Source organism: Mus caroli, unplaced genomic scaffold (assembly GCF_978045245.1).
Source record: "Mus caroli unplaced genomic scaffold, Mus_caroli_1 scaffold_8, whole genome shotgun sequence".
NCBI lineage: Eukaryota > Metazoa > Chordata > Mammalia > Rodentia > Muridae > Mus > Mus caroli.
In genome coordinates, this window is record NW_028227263.1 from 115,476,145 (window position 1) to 115,497,285 (window position 21,141).

The 21,141-nt window shown below is 47.6% G+C and overlaps 1 protein-coding gene across 2 annotated transcripts in view; it reads left to right on the top strand.

The window, feature by feature from the left end:
• The first annotated feature begins 2,757 nt into the window (after nt 1-2,757).
• LOC147003351 (cation channel sperm-associated auxiliary subunit gamma 2) overlaps nt 2,758-21,141 on the top strand; it is a 29,666-nt gene continuing 11,282 nt past the window's right edge. Inside the window, exons 1-17 of one of the 2 annotated variants that reach the window (XM_085841951.1) lie at nt 2,758-2,872; nt 3,233-3,684; nt 4,448-4,731; nt 4,840-4,893; nt 8,269-8,413; nt 8,538-8,676; nt 8,817-8,889; nt 10,310-10,465; nt 12,770-12,941; nt 14,929-15,066; nt 16,870-16,929; nt 17,059-17,166; nt 18,002-18,052; nt 18,162-18,291; nt 19,315-19,426; nt 19,682-19,840; nt 19,930-20,039. In XM_085841951.1, the coding sequence (XP_085698077.1) occupies nt 4,459-4,731; nt 4,840-4,893; nt 8,269-8,413; nt 8,538-8,676; nt 8,817-8,889; nt 10,310-10,465; nt 12,770-12,941; nt 14,929-15,066; nt 16,870-16,929; nt 17,059-17,166; nt 18,002-18,052; nt 18,162-18,291; nt 19,315-19,426; nt 19,682-19,840; nt 19,930-20,039 (1,880 nt within the window). In that variant the 5' untranslated portion in view covers nt 2,758-2,872; nt 3,233-3,684; nt 4,448-4,458. Of the gene's footprint in view, nt 2,873-3,232; nt 3,685-4,447; nt 4,732-4,839; nt 4,894-8,268; nt 8,414-8,537; nt 8,677-8,816; nt 8,890-10,309; nt 10,466-12,769; nt 12,942-14,928; nt 15,067-16,869; nt 16,930-17,058; nt 17,167-18,001; nt 18,053-18,161; nt 18,292-19,314; nt 19,427-19,681; nt 19,841-19,929; nt 20,040-21,141 lie in introns of those variants that run through there. The other variant, XM_085841950.1, reaches the window with a different exon arrangement.

Consider the following 21,141-nt stretch of genomic DNA (forward strand, 5'->3'; position numbering starts at 1 on the left):
TGCTGGACCACTGACATCTCAGGGACTGCCCCTCATCTGCTCCGGGTTCCTTGAGCTTGTTCCTCCCTAGGCTTGGGGTCCGTGGGCAAGGCCGCTGTGCCCTATTGGCAGAGTCCTTCAGTCGAACACAAAGAGACACACAACACACACACACACACACACAGAGAAACCATCCTTCAGGCGACCACCACAGAATCACAGTAATACCACAGAAGATGACAAAAACAAACCAATACAGGACATCCTAGGCATGATTCCCACAGAAGCCTGATACTATCTGTATGAGGTGGTAGCTCACTCTGAGCCACCACTGGGCCAAGAAGGACTGCCTCCGATCCAACCTCCCAGCAGGAATCTGGAGCGTCCTCCAGTTTCCCGTGGCCTGTGACCTGTGATGTCACGGCACATCTGCGTGTCACAACGACCAAAAGCATTACTTTCACATTACAAAGTTTTTAAGTGTCTCTCTACTTTTGAACTGCAGTTTGTGAGCCTGGGTCATTCTGAGACGGCGGCCCAGAGCACGCAAGAACTTTGGAAAGCAAAACTCAATCTCCAACAATCTAGTCTCTTTGGATGCCCGTTCCTGCACACAAACGCAAGACGGTGCAGCCTCCAATACCTCAAAGAAACACTGCCCTAAATCCTATCTTTTATAAGTCTGGTTTCTAGGATAAGAATTACATAAAATATTACCCAATTTAGGAGTATCTTTAGAGACCTCTTTCCCTGGGTTGGCTCATGCCATGTGTTGTAGTTCTGAATTACTCCAACCCCATGTTATCAGTTTTAAGCCAACTTTCTGTTACCAATGTTACAATTTTTTTTAATCATACCCAATAACTTATAAGCTAATAATCTATAACCAAAGTGTGTATAATTATACTTTTAAAACCAGTCAGAAACAAAAATGAAATGGCTGTATCCATTTACTTATTTAACCAGACAAAATTCTTAATGTTTCTAGCTGTAATTTCAAGAGAGGACCTCCTTGTTACCTGTTGAACCCAATAATCACAGACACAGAAATTATTCTAGGAGAAACAGCTACCAGTTCTCTTAGAAACTGAGAAGCTGCTGGTCCCTTTAAGAGCAGCTTTTCAGAGAAACTCTTGGCAGGGCTTCTCCAGCTGTGCTAGACTCCTAACTACAAATGTAGGGCTCCAAATGTCAATCGATGCTGTTTTTTGTTTTTTTTTTCATTTATTTTTTCTTTTTATCTTTTTTTGAAATGAGTTAAAAGTAAATCAAGGGCTGAACAACCAGCAGATAAAGTTTTAACCATTTTTTCTTTTGAACATGAAACACAGAACAACAATCAAACCACAAAACGAAAACACAGACTTAACATAAAACAGTCAGTTTCGAAGGATATGGATGGATTGGCCGCCAAGAACAGACAATAGACAGAGAGGGAAGAGAATTAGATGTCCCAAAAGGACCCAGATATCCAACCTAAAAGGCCCAGAACCAAGCATTCCTCCAGTAGGAGCCAGAGAGGAGGCAGGACGTCTCCTAATCATCTCCTGTCCCTAGGAGAGCTCTGAAACAGCTTACTTTTATTTTCCTTCTCTTTCACCAAATCATTCCCAGATAGTCAGAGAGGACTGCTTTTCTCAAACCCATTCTCTCATGTCTCAGGTGTAAACTATCTCTAGTCAGGGTCCAAAGGCTAAAAGCACCTATGAGAATTACCTTTGCTTCTCAAGATTTTTCTCATAGCTCTAAACACAGACACAAAACACATTTTATCTTTACCTTGTCCTTCTACAAGGTTTATTCACCCCTGACCCAAATCTTCTTTAATTTCCTTCACGTGTGCTTCCAATTCCGGCGGTGTCCATCACTGTACTCTGCTTACAGGGGCTCCAACGTTGGGGCACCATCTGACCAAGCCCGCTCAGTTGGGCAACAGGTTCTCCAGCACCGGAGTGAGGATTGAAAAGAAAAAAGACAGACAACATTGTAGCATGACCCCTGTCAATTCTGAGACTGAAGGCAAATTTAATTTTCCCAATCTGCTTTTTATACCATTTTAATTACGTGCAAGTATTCAGGACGAGCAGTACAATAAGGAGCTAACAAGGCAGTGGGCGAAGTCCCGTGATTACTCCTGTGACAGGTGTTTAAATGGGCTTGTCATAATGACCAAAATACTTGAGCCCACTTCCTTGTCCAAGCCCAAAATCTTGCCTGAAGCCTACTTCTTTTGTTGTACCCTAAGATTAAAATTCCTGCCTTACCCCACTTCCCTATCATAGCCTAAAGTTAGATTCTTGCCTAAGCAAGAAACTTACTTCCTTATCATGCCCTAATGCCAGATTCCTGCCTGAACTTATGTCCCTGTCATGGCCAATGTCAGATTCCTGTGTGAAGCCCATTTCCTTGTCCTAGGCCAATGCCAGACTCCTGCCAAGCGGTACCTCAAAAAACGTTGAAGCCTAAGTTGGCTAATATTTAACTACCCTCCTACTTGAATATGATCTGCCCACTTGCAGATCACATTAGCTCAAACACACAAAGGTTCTGGAACATCTTGGCTCCTCAGGAGAATTTTGATCTAGAGGTCAAACATGAACAATGCAAACATGAACAGAACAACCATGATAAATTCCTCTGTTTCCTTCTGAGAACAAAGCTACAGATTTCCATTATTTTTAGCCTGTCACACATCTGAGAGCCTGACTTGCTAGAGCACTGCTCTCAAGGCCTTGGGCCCGTGCTGGGAAAATTCGCGTTACCATGGAAACACACACGCCACGCAGCCGTGGGTCGTGCAAGGTGGAAGTCCAAGCGGCCATTTTAGGAGCTGGAAAGAGGGGTTGAACAGGCGCTGCCAAGCAACGGTTGACCGGTTTTAACCAAGTGACTTGTACGGCGGGGCGGGGAGAAGAGGGCGGGGCCATCCTAGGGGATGAGCGGGGAGGGAGGGAGTTGAGAAGGAGAGGGGAGGGGTGGGAGGCAAGGCAAGGAAAGGCTGGGAAAAGAGCAGGGCCAGGCAAAGAAAGGGCGGGGTGAAGGCCAGGGCGTGGTGAAGATCTGAAGCCTGAAGGATGGGTATGGGCGCGGCTAGAAGAGGCGGGGCATAGGGCAGGTGGACGTTCAGGGAATGGACAGGAGAGATGAGAGAAGGTGGAGGGAAAAGGTGTTGGTGGGGACAGTGAGGATCGCGAAGTCAGCGTGGGTGTGGAACGACGGGAGGTCTTGCGGCCAGAGGATCATCTTTACCCAGGAGAGACCCAGAGATCAGGAGCGAAGTCCAGGCAGAGACACAAACTGGGGCAAGGAGAGAATTGTTTACGAGAGGGGATTCGGCGAAGACAGAGCTGAATGGGAGGACAGATCTGGTAGAGAGAGAACGGACTGGAGTGAGGAGCAGCTACCCTGCGAGGAAACAACCGGAGGCGAGGGGAGACCTCAAGGAGTAGAGAGGCCCCACGACCAGGAAAGGTTCCCTAAGGAACTGGCTGGCCAGGCGCTGAGTGCTGAGGAGAAACCACCAGGGCGGGAGAAGGGCTTTAAAGAGAAGGGGTGCGAAGAGCAGGAGGGCCAGGTTGCCCTGGACCCAGGGAGAAGAAGTGGCCAGGACCAGGGGCGTGGCCAAGAGAGAAGACAGAGTGAGGATTCGAACTATTGCAATACTCGGGGCCTGAACCAGGACCAGGGGCGTGGCCAAGAGAGCAGGTAGAGTGAAGATCCGTTCTACCGCGACACTCCAGACTGGAGCCAGGACCAGGGGCGTGGCCAGGAGAGAAAGCGGAGCCAGGATCTGATTTCCAGAAAGATTCAGACCTTGAGCCAAGGCAAAGGGCCTAGCGAGTATGGAGGTGTGGACAAGGAAGAAGACTAGAAGCAGGGCATGAGCGAAAAGAAAGGGGCGTGGCGAAGAGCAGTGTGAGGGCGGGGAACCTTGTGAGGGCGGAGCCAAGTCCCCTGAGGGGCGCAGTGGTAAGGAAAACAGGAAGGGCTCTGGCAAGGCAAGAAAAAAAAAGAGTAGGTTAGGAGTTCCAAGAACTGGAACACTGAAGAGCAAGGCCAGGGCAAAGAGAGAGAGAGCAACTAGGAAGCGGGGTGAAAAGAGCTGCAGGGGTAGGGACTGTAGTAAGAGCAGGGGCGGGGCGAGGAGTATTAGTAGGGGAGGGGCGGAGAGGAAGAGCAGAGGCGGGGCGAGGAGTGTTAGTAGGGGAGGGGCCGAGAGTAGAAGGGGCGGGGCGAGGAGTGTTAGTAGGGGAGGGGCGAGGAGTATTAGTAGGGGAGGAGCTGAGAGTAAGGGCGTGGCAAGGCCTAAAAGCAGGACCCAGGCAGAGAGTAAGGGCCCCCCCCCAAAGCCTGATCAAAGGTGGAGCTAGGAAGAAGAGTGGGAAAAGGGGCAGGAACTGAGCAGTTTCCTAGAGATCAGCTTCAGCTAGCCAACTTGCAAGTGGGTGTTAATCCCCACGTTCTCCAGGTTCTAGCCACATGGTGTCCCGGCCAGCCATGTGCCCTGTCAGCCCTGTGTGGCTGAGAAAACCAAACCTATGGGCATTCTGGGTACTGCTGCTAGTGCTATTGCTGTCGTTGAAGTCGTGGGCGGAAGATGCCTTACAGCATTGCACCTGGCTTCTTGTCCTGAACAAGTTCGAGAAGGTAGGCTTGCATCTCTCCAAGGATCGATTTCAGGATCATGAGCCCATCGATACAGTGGCCAAGGTGTTCCAAAAGTTGACAGACTCCCCAATCGATCCGTCAGAGGTGAGGGAAGTGAGATCAAGAGTATCAAAGTGATTTGGGGTCAGTAAATAGAGGGATCTAGAGTCAGTACACCAAGTGACTAGGTATTTCCCCCACCTTTCCTTACAGAACTATTTGAGCTTTCCTTACTACCTGCAAATCAACTTTTCCTGTCCGGGACAGGTAAGAGTTTACAGTATAAGTAGGCTGATTTTTGTAAGTCTCCAGTTTCCCATTATTTTCAGCAGTGTTCTTTCAATACAGTTTAATAGTAGTCTCCACCAACCCTGAAGGCCTTAAAGATTCAGTCTCCCACTAGGTACAAGAACACAATAGGTACAAAAAGTGAGCACATCACCCCACCACCACCACCACCCCTGGGCCCCCATTTTAAAATTGAGATGTAGCTCATCTTTTGTTTTGTTTAGGGGCCTAGGGACAGAATCCAAGGCTTTGTACATGTACCACTGCTACCTGCTACCACCCTGTTCTCAGCCCCTAAAGGTGTCATTCTAAAGTATACAGATCAGTATTGACAGAGTCAGGCAACTGTCTCAGCTACATTTCGCCATGACAGAAACACCATGATCAAGGCAACTTATAAACCAGAAGTCCACGAGCAGCACGGTAGGGAACCCGGTGGGGACCACCATGGCAGGTAGGTATGTGCTGGAGCAGCCCCCGAGAGCTTACACTTCCATCCACAAGCAGGAAGCAGAGAAAGCGAACTAGGAATGGTGCAGACCTCAAGGCCTCCCACCCCTGGTGACACACCTCCTCCATGAAGGCCATATGTAATCCTACTCAGTCAGACCCACAGCTAAGGACCAAGCATTCAAACATAAGAGCCTGGGGGGCTCAAACAATACCTCACTCAAACAATCACACTAACCTCATTATCTTTCTCCGGAATGTTCCTATTATCCTCCAATAAGAACCCTGTGTCTAATAATAGTTATTTTCTCTTTAAAAAAAAGCATTCGTCTTATTTTTAATAGATCTATGCATGTGCAGGTTAGAAGAGGGTGATGAATTCCTGGGATTGGAGTTACAAGCCATTGTGGCTTGACATAGATGCTGGCAATCATGCTTTGGTCATCTAGAAGAACAGTACACACTCTAACCATTGAGTCAGCCATCTCTCTGGCCCCACCCTCTTCCTTTCAGGATATAGGATAGTGTTACTTGACCCGGGCTGGCCTTGAATTCACAACAGTTCTTGTGACCCTGTCTCTCAAGTACTGGGATTATAGGTATGAGCCAGCATGCCAACCTTCCTTTGCCCATTTTGGTTGGTTGGTTGGTTGGTTGGTTGGTTGGTTTGTTCTTTAGGACAGGGTCTTTCTACAGAGTCCTGGCTATCCTGGAACTCACAGAGATCTGCCTGCCTCTGCCAGGATCAAAGGTGGAATATGCCATCTGGATTGGCCTTCCTTTGGTTTTATTATTTTTAAAAATGATTTATTTCTTTTTATTGTGTGTGCATTGGTGTTTTGCCTGAATGCTTGTCTATGGGAGGGTGTCAAGTGTCCTGAACTGTAGTTACAGACAGTTGTGAGCCACCATATGTTTGCTGGGAACTAAACCTGGGTCCTCTGGAAGAGGAGTTGGTGCTCTTAACCTCTAAGTCATCTCTCCAGCCTCCCTTGCTCGTTTTAAAATGAAGGGTTTGTTTGTTTTGTTTTTTTACTTTTAATGATTGATTTGTGAAAATTATTATTATTAATTTTTAGAGATTTTATTTATCTTATGTATATGAGTTCACTGCAGCTGTCTTCAGAGGCACCTGAAGAGGGCATCAGATCCCATTACAGATGGTTGTGAGCCACCATGTGGTTGCTGGGAATTGACCTTGGGACCTCAGGAAGAAGAGTCAGTGCTCTTAACCACTGAGCCATCTCTCCAGCCTGTAAAAATTATTTATATATTTTGAATAATGGTTTGAATAATGTCATACAGATGATTTGCAAACATTGTGTCCTATTCTGTAGGTTCTTTCTCTGAAGACAGGGTCTTACTATGTAGACTGGACTCAAAAAGATCTACCTGCCTCTGCCTCCTTAGTGTTGGGATTCAAGGTGTGTGCCATCATCACCTGATTCTTTTATTAGTGTTTTTGAAGCGGAGTCTCATGAGAGCCAGGCTGACTGACTCGTATAGCAAAGAACCACCTCAGACTTCTGACCTCCTGACCTCTCCAGGCTCCGTGGGAGCTTGCTGGGATTCTGAAAGCCCATTGGACCACTGCACTTGTTCTTATTCTGTGATGAGGAAAGAGCTTAGCCCTCACCATACTAGGGAAGCAGTCTCACTGCAGGACCAGAGAGGTAGGAGCTCATTGGTTAAGAGTGCTCGTTGCTGTTGTAGACAACCAGAGTTTGATTCCTAGCACCCATCCGGTGCTCACAGCCACACATAACCACAGTTCCGGGGATACAACAAGCATGCACACGGTACACATACAGGTTATTCACACAAAATATTGATGCATGTTAAGTAAAATAAGTAAATCTAAAGAAAGGAAGTAAAAAAAAAAAGAGTGTCGATGTGTGTCTCTGTTTACAGAACAAAGGAGTCTAGCCTGGGTGATGTAGAAAGATCCTTTCTCAAGACACCAACAAAATGTTTTAGTATATTGAACTATAACTCACTCGTGATAAAACACCACAAAAGTGATAATTTGGTCCTAGAAAAGCTGGTTGACTATGCTACAAGAACCAAGGGGCTGGGCACTCAGTCACCCAAGTACCATTTGCTTTCTATGTTGGTTTGAACTAGGGTCATATGTGTCACAGACTGTCCTTAACTCAGGGTCCTCCGGCCTCCTTCTCCCAAGTACTGTACTGGGGTTATAGGTGTGTACAACCATGCCCAGCTTTGTTTGTGTGTTTTTTGAGACAATGTCTTACTATGGAGCCCCCGCTGTCCTAGAACTCCCTACTTGGATCAGGCTAGCCTTGAACTTGCATTGATTCTCCTGCTTCTGTTATCTGAGTGCTGGGATCCCAGATTTAAGTCACCACCCTTGAGTCGAATGTTTTTGTTTTTAAAACATTTTATTTATATCTATGAGTGTTTTGCCTGCATGTGTGCCTGTATACCACATGTGTGCCTGGTACAGATTCCAGAAGAGAGAATATAAACCCAGGAGACAGGTTCACTTAGAACTCTCTGTATAGAACAAACTGGTCTCAAACTTCTGGTGATCCTCCTGTTTCCATCTCCTGAGGGGGTGGAAGGTGACTGTTACTACACCACCCTCTGGATTTTATTGATTTGCTTACTTTTGAGACAGCCATACTTTATTTATGGCCCAGGCTGACTTCAAACTCCCTATGTGCCCTCCTGAACTAGCCTTGAACGAAAGAGCCTGCTGTCTCACTCTCTGGAGCACAGGGAACGAGTGTGTGCCATCACAGCAGGCTGCACAGCCACAATCTCTTACCCTTCCATGGTGGGGAGAACCTGCTGTGCCCACGCAGCTCTGGGTATAGGACATTACTCCAGGGGTCTCCAGGCAATGGACCCTGATACTAAGTTATGCCCTCTCCCCTTCAGAATAGCGAGGAGCTGGCCCGAAAGGGCCACCTGATGGGGATGAAGCCCATGGTCCAGATCAACTACATGTACTCAGTCAATTTCTACCGTTGGAAGATGGAAAATGTGCAGATTCTGATGGAGGCTGCTCCAATGCGCAGCACAGGTGGGCCAACCTGCTTGACGGTGGTGGGTGGGGGTGGGAGTGTCTGGGGAGTGCCCTGAGCCCACCTGGGCTTCTGGCAGTCTCCTAATACCTCTCTCTTGCCCGTGCCCCATCCAACCATCAGGATACTGCCCGGCAGAGGCCATGTGCATCCTGAACTGGTACACACCCATGCCCTTTAAAAACGGTTCCGTGGTCTCCTCAGTGGACATCTATACCAATGGTATAGGGCCCTTCGTACCCAAGAAAAGGTGCTGTTTCTGGTAGTGTGCACACTCAGAGGAAAGGCAACCCCCAGAATCCCAAAGGAAGCAGGGGAAGCAAAAGGGAGGTGGCAGGGGAAGGTGGCTGTGAGCTGGGCGGGTCCCCTGAGATGGCATTCCTCACTGGAACCTGCTTGCAGGTTCTATGTGAATATGAATGGCTTCTTGAAGAGAGATGCAAGTGGTAAATCCTTATTCGCCATAGGATATGAGGTGAGGGCTGCCAACTGGGATAATACAGGAAGTGGACACACATTGTCTTCAAAGCTCCAAACCAACACAGATCCATCTCATGTGCAGAGCACTTTCTTCATCTCTGGGCCCCAGGTGCCATTTGTTCCAACAGTACCTTGGAGTTCCTCTTTCAGGGTATATATGGAGAGGGAGAGGTGCTTACACACACACACACACACACACACACACACACACACACACAAAACACACACACAACCTCCCCCGTGCTAGAGTCTGAAGATCGCTTTCCAGGTAAACACAGGGTGATAGATAGCCCATCCCCATTGCCTCGCTGGATTTTGTGTAGATTTTTTATTACATTATTTTGTATGTGCTTATACCATGGTATGCACATGGAGGTCAGAGGACAGCTTTTAGGAGCCTGTTTTCTTGCCACCATGTGGAATTGCCTGGGATTGAACTCAAAGACATTAGACTTGGCAGCAGGAGCCATTGCCTGCCAAACCATCTCACAGGCTCCTGTGTAGTGTTTTGTAACAAGGTGTCAGTAAACCTGGCAGTGGTCTAGAACTCATTATACAGACCAGGCAAGCTATGTGACACTCCTGCCTCAGCCTCCCAAGTACTAGTCCTAGATGTGGGGCACCAAGCCAGGCCTACAGATCCATTTTAACTTTTCTAACTCATTTCTGTATTTTGTGGTGGAAGACACACATGGGGCACATACATGGAAGTGAGAAGACAACTTTCAGGAGTTGATTCTCTGTTTCTGTCATTTAACTCGGGACATCAAGCTTGGTGGCAAGTGTCTTTTACCCACTAAGCCAGCTCACATGCTGTGTATATGCACTTCAAAGACAAGAACACTGAGGCTCCAATTCCCTACCTCCTGTCAGAGAGATCCCCAGAGAAAGAGACCTCAAACCATTCTTCATGATTCCCACACCCATATTCCAGTGTGAGTGTGTTATGAGAGTGTGCGTGTGTTTATGCAAGGGGCGGGGGAGACTGTGTGTGTGCGTGCATGCGTGTGTGTTGAGGACTGAACTCAGGTCCTCATACATGCTAGACCAGCCACATCACCACTGAGCTAAATCCAGAGCCCTGAAGCCATGTTCTGAGCATGCTATGCATGCTTCCCCATCATGGGGATGGAGCTCAGAGGACTTGCCAAGAATGCACCTCACTTCAAAAGTAGGGGGCATGAAGATGGAAAGGGAATGAAGAGGCCGCTGATGTAAAATCCCTGGAGTGAGCTGAATGTAAGGAAGAGGCTGGGATTGGGTTAGAGAGGAGCCATAGAGTGGAGGAGAATGGGGTTAGGGAGGTGACAGCAAGCAGCAGAGGCTTTGTAGTCAGATGAGAACTTTGGCTGTGGCAGAGATGGAGGTACAGTCAGGTAGGTGAGGGCTGAATGGCATTTCTGTTTTCCTGACAGAGCCTTGTTCTGAAGTCGAGTCACTTTAGGCTTTCGAAATCAAGACCCCTGTGGTACACTGTGAACCATGCCCCCGTGTTCATCCTTGGGGGCTTTTATGATGAAAAGGCCATCCTGTTCTCAGATTCTAATTTCCAGGACTATGTTCTCTTGGAGGTGAGTGATAGCAGGCAGATTCAGGCTTGGCTTTCTGGGCAGTGCTGGGTCTTAGACCCTGAAGGGGGTCTGGGCCTACAGAATGGGATTTCAAAGATATGCCAGTCTACAGCACCAGGGCTTGAAGAAAAATTTTACTGCTAAGAAGCATAGGCTCAATTTTTTTTTTTTAAAAAGACACTTCTTGGGGGCGTGGGCTGGAGAGATGGGTAGGAGGCTGAGATTACTGGCTGTTTTTCCAGATGATCTGGGTTCAAGTCCCAGCACCCACATGGCAGCTCACAACCTCCTGTAACTCAAACTGCAGGGAATCTGGTGCCTCTGGACACTGTAACTCCTACACAAACTCTCTCTCTCTCTCTCTCTCTCTCTCTCTCTCTCTCTCTCTCTCTCTCTCTCATGCACACACAGAGATACATAATTTAAAATAACGAAATATAAAGATTTATTTATTTTTATGTATTTGAGTACACTGTAGCTGTACAGATGGTTTTGAGTCTTCATATGGTCATTGGAAATTGAATTTTAGGACCTCTGCTAGCTCCAGTCAACCCCGTTCCTCCGGTCAGCCTCGTTTGCTCTGATCAACTCCACTAGCTTAGTCCCTGCTCAATCTGGCCCAAAGATTGATGTATTATTATACATAAGTACACTGTAGCTGTCTTAGGACACACCAGAAGAGGACATCAGCTCTCAAGACGGGTGGTTGTGAGCCACTTTGTGGTTGCTGGGATTTGAACTCAGGACCTTCAGGGGAGTAGTCAGTGCTCTTACCCATTGAACAATCTCACCAGCACCATGAATTATATTTTTAAAAGTTATTGGTCAATTATATTTTTGTTATTGTTTTATTTTGTTAAGACATGGTTGGGTTGGTGAGATGGCTCAGCGTGTAAGCTCTTTTGAAGGTCCTTAGTTCAAATCCCACAACAACATGGTGGCTCACAACCATCTGTAAGGAGATCTGACGCCCTCTTCTGGAGTGTCTGAAGACAGCTATAGTGTATTTACATATAATAAATAAATAAATAAATAAATAAATCTTTAAAAAAAAAAGACACAGTCATATGTCAGGCAGTGGTGGTATACACCTTGAAGCCCAGCACTTGGGAGGCAGAGGCAGGCAGATCCCTGAGTTCAAAGCCAGCCTGATCTACAGAGTGAGTTCCAGGAGAGTGAGGGCTACAGAGAGAAACCCTGTCTCAAAACAAACAAAACACAAAAGCCAATGTGTTACTATGTAACCTTGGCTAGCCTAGAGCCTAATATATAGATTAAGCTGACTTGGATCTTACGGAGATTCACCTGCCTCTGCCTCCCTAATGCTGGGTTTAAAGTTGGTTCTCCATCATGCCTAGTCTCAACATTTAATACATAGATAAATGTTACATATGTAGATATGGGATGGAGGATGATTGAAAAATTAAGGGCACTGGCTTCTCTTCTAGAGGACACTGGTTTGATTTTTTTAGCCCGCCATGATGGCTTATACCTGTCTGTAACTCCACTTTCCAAGAATCAACAGTCCTCATGTGGCTACCCCAGGCACCAGACTTAAATATATCAGGGAGTTCACCTATACATACAAAAAATGAAATATATATGTAAAAACACATATATGTGCATGTATACACATATATATGAGAGAGTCAGGAAGACAGACAGAGACAGAGACAGAGGGAGAAGAGCCAGGGATAGTGGTGCACGTTTTTGATCCCAGCACTCAAGAGGTAGAGGCAAGCAGATCTCTGTGAGTTTGAGACCAGCCTGATCTTGATTTACATAAAAAGTTCAAGGCTAACCCAGGCAACATAGTAACACTCTTTATAAAAAATACACACCCGCGTGGGCATGCATGCACACACACACACACACACACATAAACACACACACACAGCTGGAAAGGTGGCTCAACAGTTAAGAGCACTGGCCTGGTGCCTACAGACACCAGAAGAGGGCACTGGATCCCCTCTAACTAGAGTTAGAGAGAATTGTGAGCCCCCAAGTAGATGTTGGGAATCAAACCTGGGTCCTCTTGAAGAACAATCAGTGCTCTTAACCACTAAGCCATCTCTCCAGATTCAACATGGACTATTTTTTTTTTTTATCCATGGGAGCAGAACTCTGACATGGGCAGAGGGACTGTTGAACACATTGAACACTGTTTAGCTCCAGGTTGTGTACAATGCTCAGAACTTGGGTAGTGTGCTTATCTGAGCGGTTAGACCAGCATGGATACCCAAGGCAGAACTCAGAGGCTGAGGTCTCACACTGTCTCACATGGTGTTCTCTGCTCCCCTGCAGCTGAGTATTGACAGTTGCTGGGTCGGCTCCTACTACTGTCCCATTCTTGGCTTCTCAGCCACCATCCATGACGCCATTGCCACCGAGAGCACGCTCTTCATTCGACAGAACCAGCTCGTCTACTATTTCACAGGCACCTACATCACACTCTTTGACAAAAGCCATGGCAGCAGTGAGTACACTGGACTTGGGGTAGGGGGCAGGAGCCATGTGGGTGTCAGAGAAACAAAACCAAGAAGGATATTGACCAGAAAGGAAAAAGTCCAGGCATTACCATGGTGTACATCTTTCATCCCAAAACTAGGAGACAGAGGCAAGGGCATCAGGAGCTTATGGTCACCCTTAGCTACATAACCTGTTTGAGATGAATCTGGGCTACATGAGACCCTGGAGAGGCAGGAGCACACACATGGGTAGGGATGTTGCCAACCTCTAATCCTAGCACTTGAGATGATCTAGTTCAGGGCAATCGTGGGGTATGTATGTATGAATTAGGTCCCAGAGAGCCTGGGACACTGAGTGAGAACTGGTTCAAGCCACTCCCTCTGGGATGGAGGAGAGGGCAAAACAAACCAGGAGAGGTGGGGCGCACCTGTGGGTTGGCTTACCTGACCCAGAAGCCCATGAGCACTTGGCTTCAGACAGAGGTCTATCCAGGTACTCACTGTAACTCTTGGTCTCCTTGCTAAGCTTGGTGATTCCTACCCACACCCAGACCCAGAGAGCCACACATCTTTTGGCTAGTGGCTGCATAATAGCAGGGCCTCTGATTTGCCTCAGTCTGTCCAACACACAGTTCAGAACCAAGGGAACAAAAGAAGGGGTAGCCCATCTAGACCTCACAAAAAGCCCCAGTAGAGTGGTACATACCTGGGGGGGTGGGGAGAGGGAGTGGGAGAAAACCAGCATTCCACCAGAGTTCTGGTGCTCTGGGTGGGCGGATGCAGAAGGACTGCCACATGCTTTCCACATAGCCCCGGGTTGGTGTCTGGCTGTGTGAAGCCACTAAACCCCAACTTGGCGGGTGTGGACAAGGGATAGCCCCAGGTACCACATTCTCAATCTCAGGCATCCCACGCTGGATACTGTGGAAGAGCTGAGAACAGAATGGGGGCCCCAGGACAGCTTGGTCAGCCCCAGAACCAAAGGGAGGAGAGGACGGGGAGGGGGGGCACTGTGTGGTTCCTATATGGGCGAGAGTCCTTGGTCCAGACTGTGGCTGGAGCACAGGATGGCCTTCCAGTGGGAGGTTAGACGAAACTCCTCAGGGGAAAGCCTATCCCATCGCTCAAGCACTGCAGGCATTGATGAGACAGTCTATGGTTTTAGAGCTTTATTGTAGAACGGCAGGGAGAAAGAGAGAAGGTAAAAAGAGGGAGAGAGGCCGGCCATGGCCACATGGAGAGAGGGGGAAAGGAGAGAAAGGAGGGCTAGAGAGTAAGAAAGGTGAGTTTAAGAGTACGAGGAGGGGCCAAGCAGATTCTTTTATAGGTCGGACTATCTTGCTGTTGCCAAGTAACTATGGAGAGGAACATACCTGGCTATGGTCAGGTAACTGTGGGGGTGGTGTCTAGCCAGAATGCCCGGAGCTTGGGACATTGTCTGCGTGACTGATAGTCACACATCTCTCATGTGGGGGCTGTGGGAGTGGTAACTTCAACAGGGTCCAGGGGTCTAGGAGACATGATAGAACACCTTCCGTCCCATGTTGGTGGAAATCACCATCCATCAGGATCCTGGGGTTCTAGATATTTGCTCGACTGGAGACCAGGCTGTCTCTGCCCAGCCCACTGCCCCACACATACCCAACACTGACACTGCAGCATTGAGGAAGGCAGCAGCTAGAAGCTGGCCTATTTGAGAACAGCCTGGGCTATATATGGAGTTTGAGGCCAGCCAGAGCTACAGTGTTAAAGCCCTGTCTCATAAAACCAAAGCCAGTCATAGCACATTAGAATTCAAGAATAGAGGATGGAATGGGGTGGGGTGTTGTTATAAAAGTGACAGGTGTTGCTCTCGAGTCTCCCCAGCTCCACAAAGACATGTTGCTCCAGGCTAAGAGGACAGGTAGCAAGCTCTGTAAGACCCAGAAGGAAAGGGTTGGGGTTCAGGCCCCATTTTGACCAACCTGGTTTTGAGTCCCCATGTTTGCCCTCCAGGCAGATGGGTTCGTGTCCTGCCTAGCGAGTGCATCAAGAGACTGTGCCCGGTGTATGTCAGTGGCAATGGTTCTGAGTACGTCCTAGCCCTCACCACTGGCAAGAATGAGGGTTATATTCACATCGGGACCATCACAGGTACAAGCCATGTCTTCTGAATACTCAGGAAAGAATTTTCTACACTCTCACCTAGGGCTCCTATTCCTTGCCATGTGTCCTCAGGAGAGGTGGCAGGCTCAAGGTTGTTCTGTATGTATGGAAATGGGTATGCTTGCTGCTAAGCCTGAGGACTTGAATTCAGTTCCTGGGACCCACATGAAGAAAGAAAAGAGCCAAATCCCACAGGGTGCCCCTCTAACCCACACATATATGCACAGCATGTAGGGATTTGGGGCCATCCTGGTCAATGTAGGGAATTCCAGGATAGCTAGGGTTACATAGTGAGACCTTCTCTCAAAAAAAAAAAAAAAAAATGGGGGGATGGACCAGAGAGATGGCTCAGAGACTGAGGGCACTGGCTGCTCTTCAGTTCCTAATCACATTCCAGGGGATCTGATGGTCTCCATTGGCCTCCTCCAACACCAAGCACTCGGGTAATACATATACATATAGGCATGCAAACACACACACACACACACACACACACACAGAGGGGATCATAACAATGCTATTTGTGTGCTCACATGCACTATTAGTCAGGACTACCACATCTCTTGGTAGTCAAGAGGTCATACAACAGAGGCAGGCACGGCCTTCCTCATTCCATGTTCTCATTCCACATCATTTACTTGGGTTTTTTTTTTTTTTTTTTTTTTTTTTTTGAGACAGGATCTTACCATGTAGCTTAATCTCTTGGAACTCACTATGTTGAGCAAGCTAGCTTCAAATCTATAATGCTCTCCCAGCCTCTGCCTCTGGAATTAAAGGCCTGCACCGACAGTCAGGGATCCCACCAAGATCCTCAGTTTCCCGCCGGCATCTGCCAGGCTCAGCTGAAAAGATTGTGTGAGTGAGTGTGTGTGTGTGTGTGTGTGTGTGTGTGTGTGTGTGTTTGTTTGTTTGTTTGTCTGGGTTTTTTTAAAAGAGCAAGCATAGACGATAAGCTGGGCAGTGTTGGTGCACACCTTTAATCTCAGCACTCAGGAGGCAGGGACAGACCCATCTCTGATTTAGAGGCCAGCCAGGTGGACAGAGTGAGTTCCAGGACAGCCAGGGCTCTACAGAGAAACCCTGTCTGGAAAAACAAACGAAAAAGAATAGTTGATGAGTCCCTGTAAACAAATCTCATATTGACAACCATATGTAACACAGGTACTCCCACTGCCACCTGCCTGCTCCATGGAACCCTAGATCTGTGGCTTTCACCAAGTAACAGGAGTTACACACACACTTTCCCATCTGTAAAATGGGACCAGATGACAGTACTGTAGTATTGGGGGGATTAATATAAAGATTAAATAAATTCACTGGTGAATTTATTAAATAAATTCAATGGTGGTGCACAGATGGTAGTCATAACCCTTGGAAGTCTAAGGCCGAAGGACCAAGTGCTGGAACCCATCTTGGACTAAAAAAGACAAACGCAGGGCCAGAGTGTGGCTAAGCATTAGACAGTCTGTGTGGAATCTACCAGTAAATGCTAGGTCACCCATTGTGCACCACCACACCTCACTACATCACTTCTAACACCCAGCCACAGGATGCACTCTGACTGGCTTGTATTGGTCACCCCTCCATATCTAAAAAGGTTTTTGAGACATTAGGTTAAGTGTAGGTCAAGTGTAAAGATGAGAATGCCGGGAGTCAGCCTGATCCCTAGAATCCCTGGACTAAGAGGTTCAAGGTGTGGAGGACCCTGATGGAGTTCTGGTTGGGTAGCATGCCCTGCAGGTGCTGGTGGACTAGAAAGGGCCTGAGCATGGCATCTGACTTGATCCACAGATGGCCTCGTGTCCTTTGAGATGGTGCCAGATGGCTGGTCAGTATGTGAGAAGTTACCAGGTACTCTTTTTTTTTTTTTTTTTTGCTGGGATCTGGAATAGGAGGGTGGTAGGCCTCTGAGAAAGGGTGTGAAAGGTTATGGAGATAGCTGGATTCTAGACTGCTGTGGATTCTTCTCTCCCCCAACAGGTAAAAACTGCAGCATCGACTGGGCTATATACATCGCTGATGAGAGGAACCTGCTGTTGTTAGTGAAAATTGACTCTGGGCAATTTTACCTAGTCAACTTTAATACAGGTAAATCAGGTTGCCTGGAGGTCAGGAGGGAACATGCAGGGGCGGGGACTGTCACCATAGGCCACCCTACACATGCCACTCTTAGATAAGGTGTGCAGTGGGCTGGTGGAGCCAGTGTGTCTAGGACAGAGAGAAGAGGACAAGTTGGAAGCCTGCTGACCGAACAGAACTACATCAGGGAGGCCCTGTAGTCCACAAGGAGATTCAGTTTTATGTTCCTTTGAGATAAAAACTGTCTCAAAAACGACAATAGAGGAGGAATCCCCAAGTGGACACACACTTGCATTTTGATATTCTAGGTCAGCAAGATGGCTCAGTGGGTACAGGCACTTGCCACCAAAAGTGATAACCTAAGCTCAATTCTCAAGACCCGCATGGTAGAAAGAGGAAGACTCCCAAAAGCTGTCCTCTGTTGCTGAAGAATGCGCATGTGAATGCATACATACACATACATAATGATATAGAATATATATAATAAGTCAAGGAAAATATTCTATGTTAAATGGAAAATCACTAGGTCCTTTAGGGTGGGTGGGAATTGTTTTATTGTTTTGTTTGTTTGTTTGTTTGTTTTTGTGTTTTGAGACAAGGTTGTATTGTGTAGCCCTTGCTGGCCTAGAACTCCCCTTGTAGACCAAGCTGTCTTCAAACTCTCAAAAGATTCATATGCCCCGGTTCCCCGAGTGCTGGGATTAAATAGTCACCTTACTCAGTTGACAGCAGAGTCACATATAAAGCTTGGAGAATAGTAACTCTGACTTTGCTTACAGAGATTGTGAGATTAGGGTTTCAAGAGAGTTCTTCAGGTTTCTGGATGCTGTTTTCCTATCTCTAGAGTTCAAGACTCTGAATATCCTCTACAAAATACCAGAGTTTATACCCGAAGGTAGGACCAAAGGGCAAGGGTGATTTCCAGGGTGGACAGTGATCAGGAAGAGACCAGGTGAGCACTCTTCTCCTCTCCCCTGCCTCCTCATCTCCTCTGTTGTGGTCAGCTAAGGAACTAGACTTCTTGGTGCTCCTTGATACAGAGACATACACCAACACTCCTATGACACCCAAGGGCTTGTTCTTCAACACATTGAACAACATGTTGTACATCTGGGGCAACTTCATCCTGCAAAGGTAGGTGTAAGCCATCTCCCCAGGGATCCAGGCACACAGATGCGCCTGCAAACACACACACATATTTGTTTACATAAATAATTTTAATCTGTTTTTGAGACAAGTCTCACCTATGTAGCCCTGGTTGTCCCAGAACTCACTCTGTAGACCAGGCTAGCCTCAAACTCAAAGTTCTATCTGGCTCAGTCTCCCCAAGGCTGAAATTAAAGGCCTATGCCATAACTCCAGTTTTATTTTATTAAATTATGTGAATGTGTGTGTCTATGTGGTGGTGGTACACACAAAGGAGTACAGGTGTCTGTGGAGCCAGAAGAGGAAACCCTGGAACTGGAGTTAATCCAGGCACTAGGGTGGAGCTCAAGGTCTTGCTTAGGTTAGGAAAGTCCTTGGCTGGTAAGCCCTGCCCCTGAACCCTCTCTAGTGGACTCTAGATGAGGACTCTGAACAGAATCTTCCCACTCCAGCTCTGGGAGCCCCCTTTTGTAAAATGAAACTTTTCTGGATGGGACACGTGAACAATAGAAAGTGTTTTCTGGGATCTACCCTCTTATTCTTCAGGAACCCAGAGGCCCTGTTCATGGACAGTTGGCATCTGCTTTTTCATGATGCATTTGGTTAAAAGAAAGGAACCCAACTCAAAAATCACTTAAGCACAAAGAATCTACTGACTGATGCATGGAAAGATGAAGGTCTAGCTTCATGCATGACTGGATCCAGGGCTCAAGGGTTTGCCACTAGAGCCCCATTTCTAGGCAAGGTAGTACTTTTACTGTCCTAGGCCAGATAGCTGAGTCCTGGGGTCCCCCAAAAAGCAGAGATGGGGAGATAGAGGTCCAAGAGCACAAGGACACTCTCTTACACAGTGGAAGCTAGAGCCACAGTCCCAGGGTCACTTTGCTAGTGTTTACAATGTCAGAGAACAAGCAATCTGATTACTTGCTGTATTATGGATGCGATGGGAAAAACAGGTGTCCAGAACACCAGATGTGCCCATGCTCAAGTGCACTCTCTCTGCCCCTGCAGCTACAATAGGGAAGAATTCATTTTTCTGGCGGACTTCCCCAAGGAGTCCACCATCAAATACATGGTCAACTCTTTCAAAGGACAAATGGCTGTTGTCACAGAAAATGAAGAGGTGAGATACCCTGTCTTTCTCCCTCAGCCCTCCTTGTTCACCTCCAAATCTTCCTGCCCTGTCAGGGTGAACACCCTTCAGGGACCCCAAAATAAAGGTCAGTAGAAGGTGCTACCTCTAACAGGGTCCTGGAACTCAGAGGGGATGGGGGACTTTTCCAAAGAGTGCACATCCTTGGAAGGACACAGTGGAGTGGGAGAGTAGGAAGGCTTCCCTTGTTCCTGAAGACTCATATATATGCTGCTGGATCCACAGATTTGGTACTTTCTGGAGGGTGGCTATGATGTATATCAGGTGGTCCCTTCCCAAGGCTGGGAGACCTACCATAACCTGCAGAAGATGCAAATGTCTCCCCTCCATTCAGAAGATGAGTCCTTGGTCTCCCTCTTCTTTGAGGATGGGGATCTTTTCCAGGTGCCAGGAGGGTTTGGTAGGGTGGAGATGGGGAGCAGGTTGGGAGCTACAAGGTTTCCACACCCTTACATGCCTGCTTCTGGCCCCAGCTGGTCTATCTTTTTGATGTTGGAAAAGAACGTTTGGTCAAGAGGCTCCTGCCTGTGGGAACGTTGATGGAGTACAACCTGCCCAAACCCTTCACAGTGGCGAACCAAGGGTGAGAAGATTGGGCCCATGAAGCTGTCTCAGAGGTCCCACCCAGGGGTGGGACCCAGAGTCACCCTAAGGATAACCTGGTGGTGGGGATGGATGGGTGCAAAACATGGAACACAGATCAGAGGAAGAGTGTGGTGCAGCTGGAGGGCTTGGGGCATCAGGGAGGAGCTAAGCTATGAGGAGGAAGTGGAAGGGTGTTAGAGGGTGTATTGGTTAGGGTTTTACTGCTGTGAGCAAACACCATGACCCGAGGCAACTCTTAAACCGACATTTAATAGGGGCTGGATTACATGTTCAGAGGTTCAGTCCATTATCATCAAACTGGGAACATGGCAGCATCCAGGCAGGCATGGTTCAGGAGGAGCTGAGAGTTCTACATCATCTGAAAGCTGTTAGCAGAATACTGGCTTCCAGGCAGCTAGGATAAAGGTCTTAAATCCCACGCCCACAGTGACACACCTATTCCAACAGGGCCGTGCCCTCTAATAGTGCCACTCCCTGGGTCAAGAATGTACAAACCATCACATTCCACTCCCTGGCCCCAGTAGGCTTGTTCAAACATAAGAGCCTATGGGGCCACACCTAAACAAAGCATAATGCACAATACCTAAAAAGTCCCCATAGTCTATAGCAGTCTCAACAATGTTAAAAGTCCAAAGTCTCTTCTGACATTCATCTGATACTTAACTGAAATTCCCAAATCAAGGCAGGAAGCCAGGTGGGCAATCTCCAAACTCTGCATCTCTGTGTCTGATGTCAGTGTGGTCTTCAGATCTTCAATTCCATTTTCATCTTTGTTGGCTGCAACAACCTTCTTTGTCCTGGGCTGGTTCCACTCCCTGTTAATAGCTTTCCTCAGCAGAAAGCCCACAGCTTTGGTATCTCAACATGTTGGGGTCTGCAAGGCAAGTTCAATGATACAGGTTCTCTTTCCAATGTCTGGGATCCACACATGATCTTCTGGGCTCCTCCAAAAGGCTGGCCTCACTTCTCTGGCTTTTCCCTCTGTAGCAGCCTTAGCTCAGATTGATCCACTCCATTGCCACTGCTGTTCTTGGTGGCCATCCCATGATACTCGCATTTCTAATATGCTTGGTTCTTCC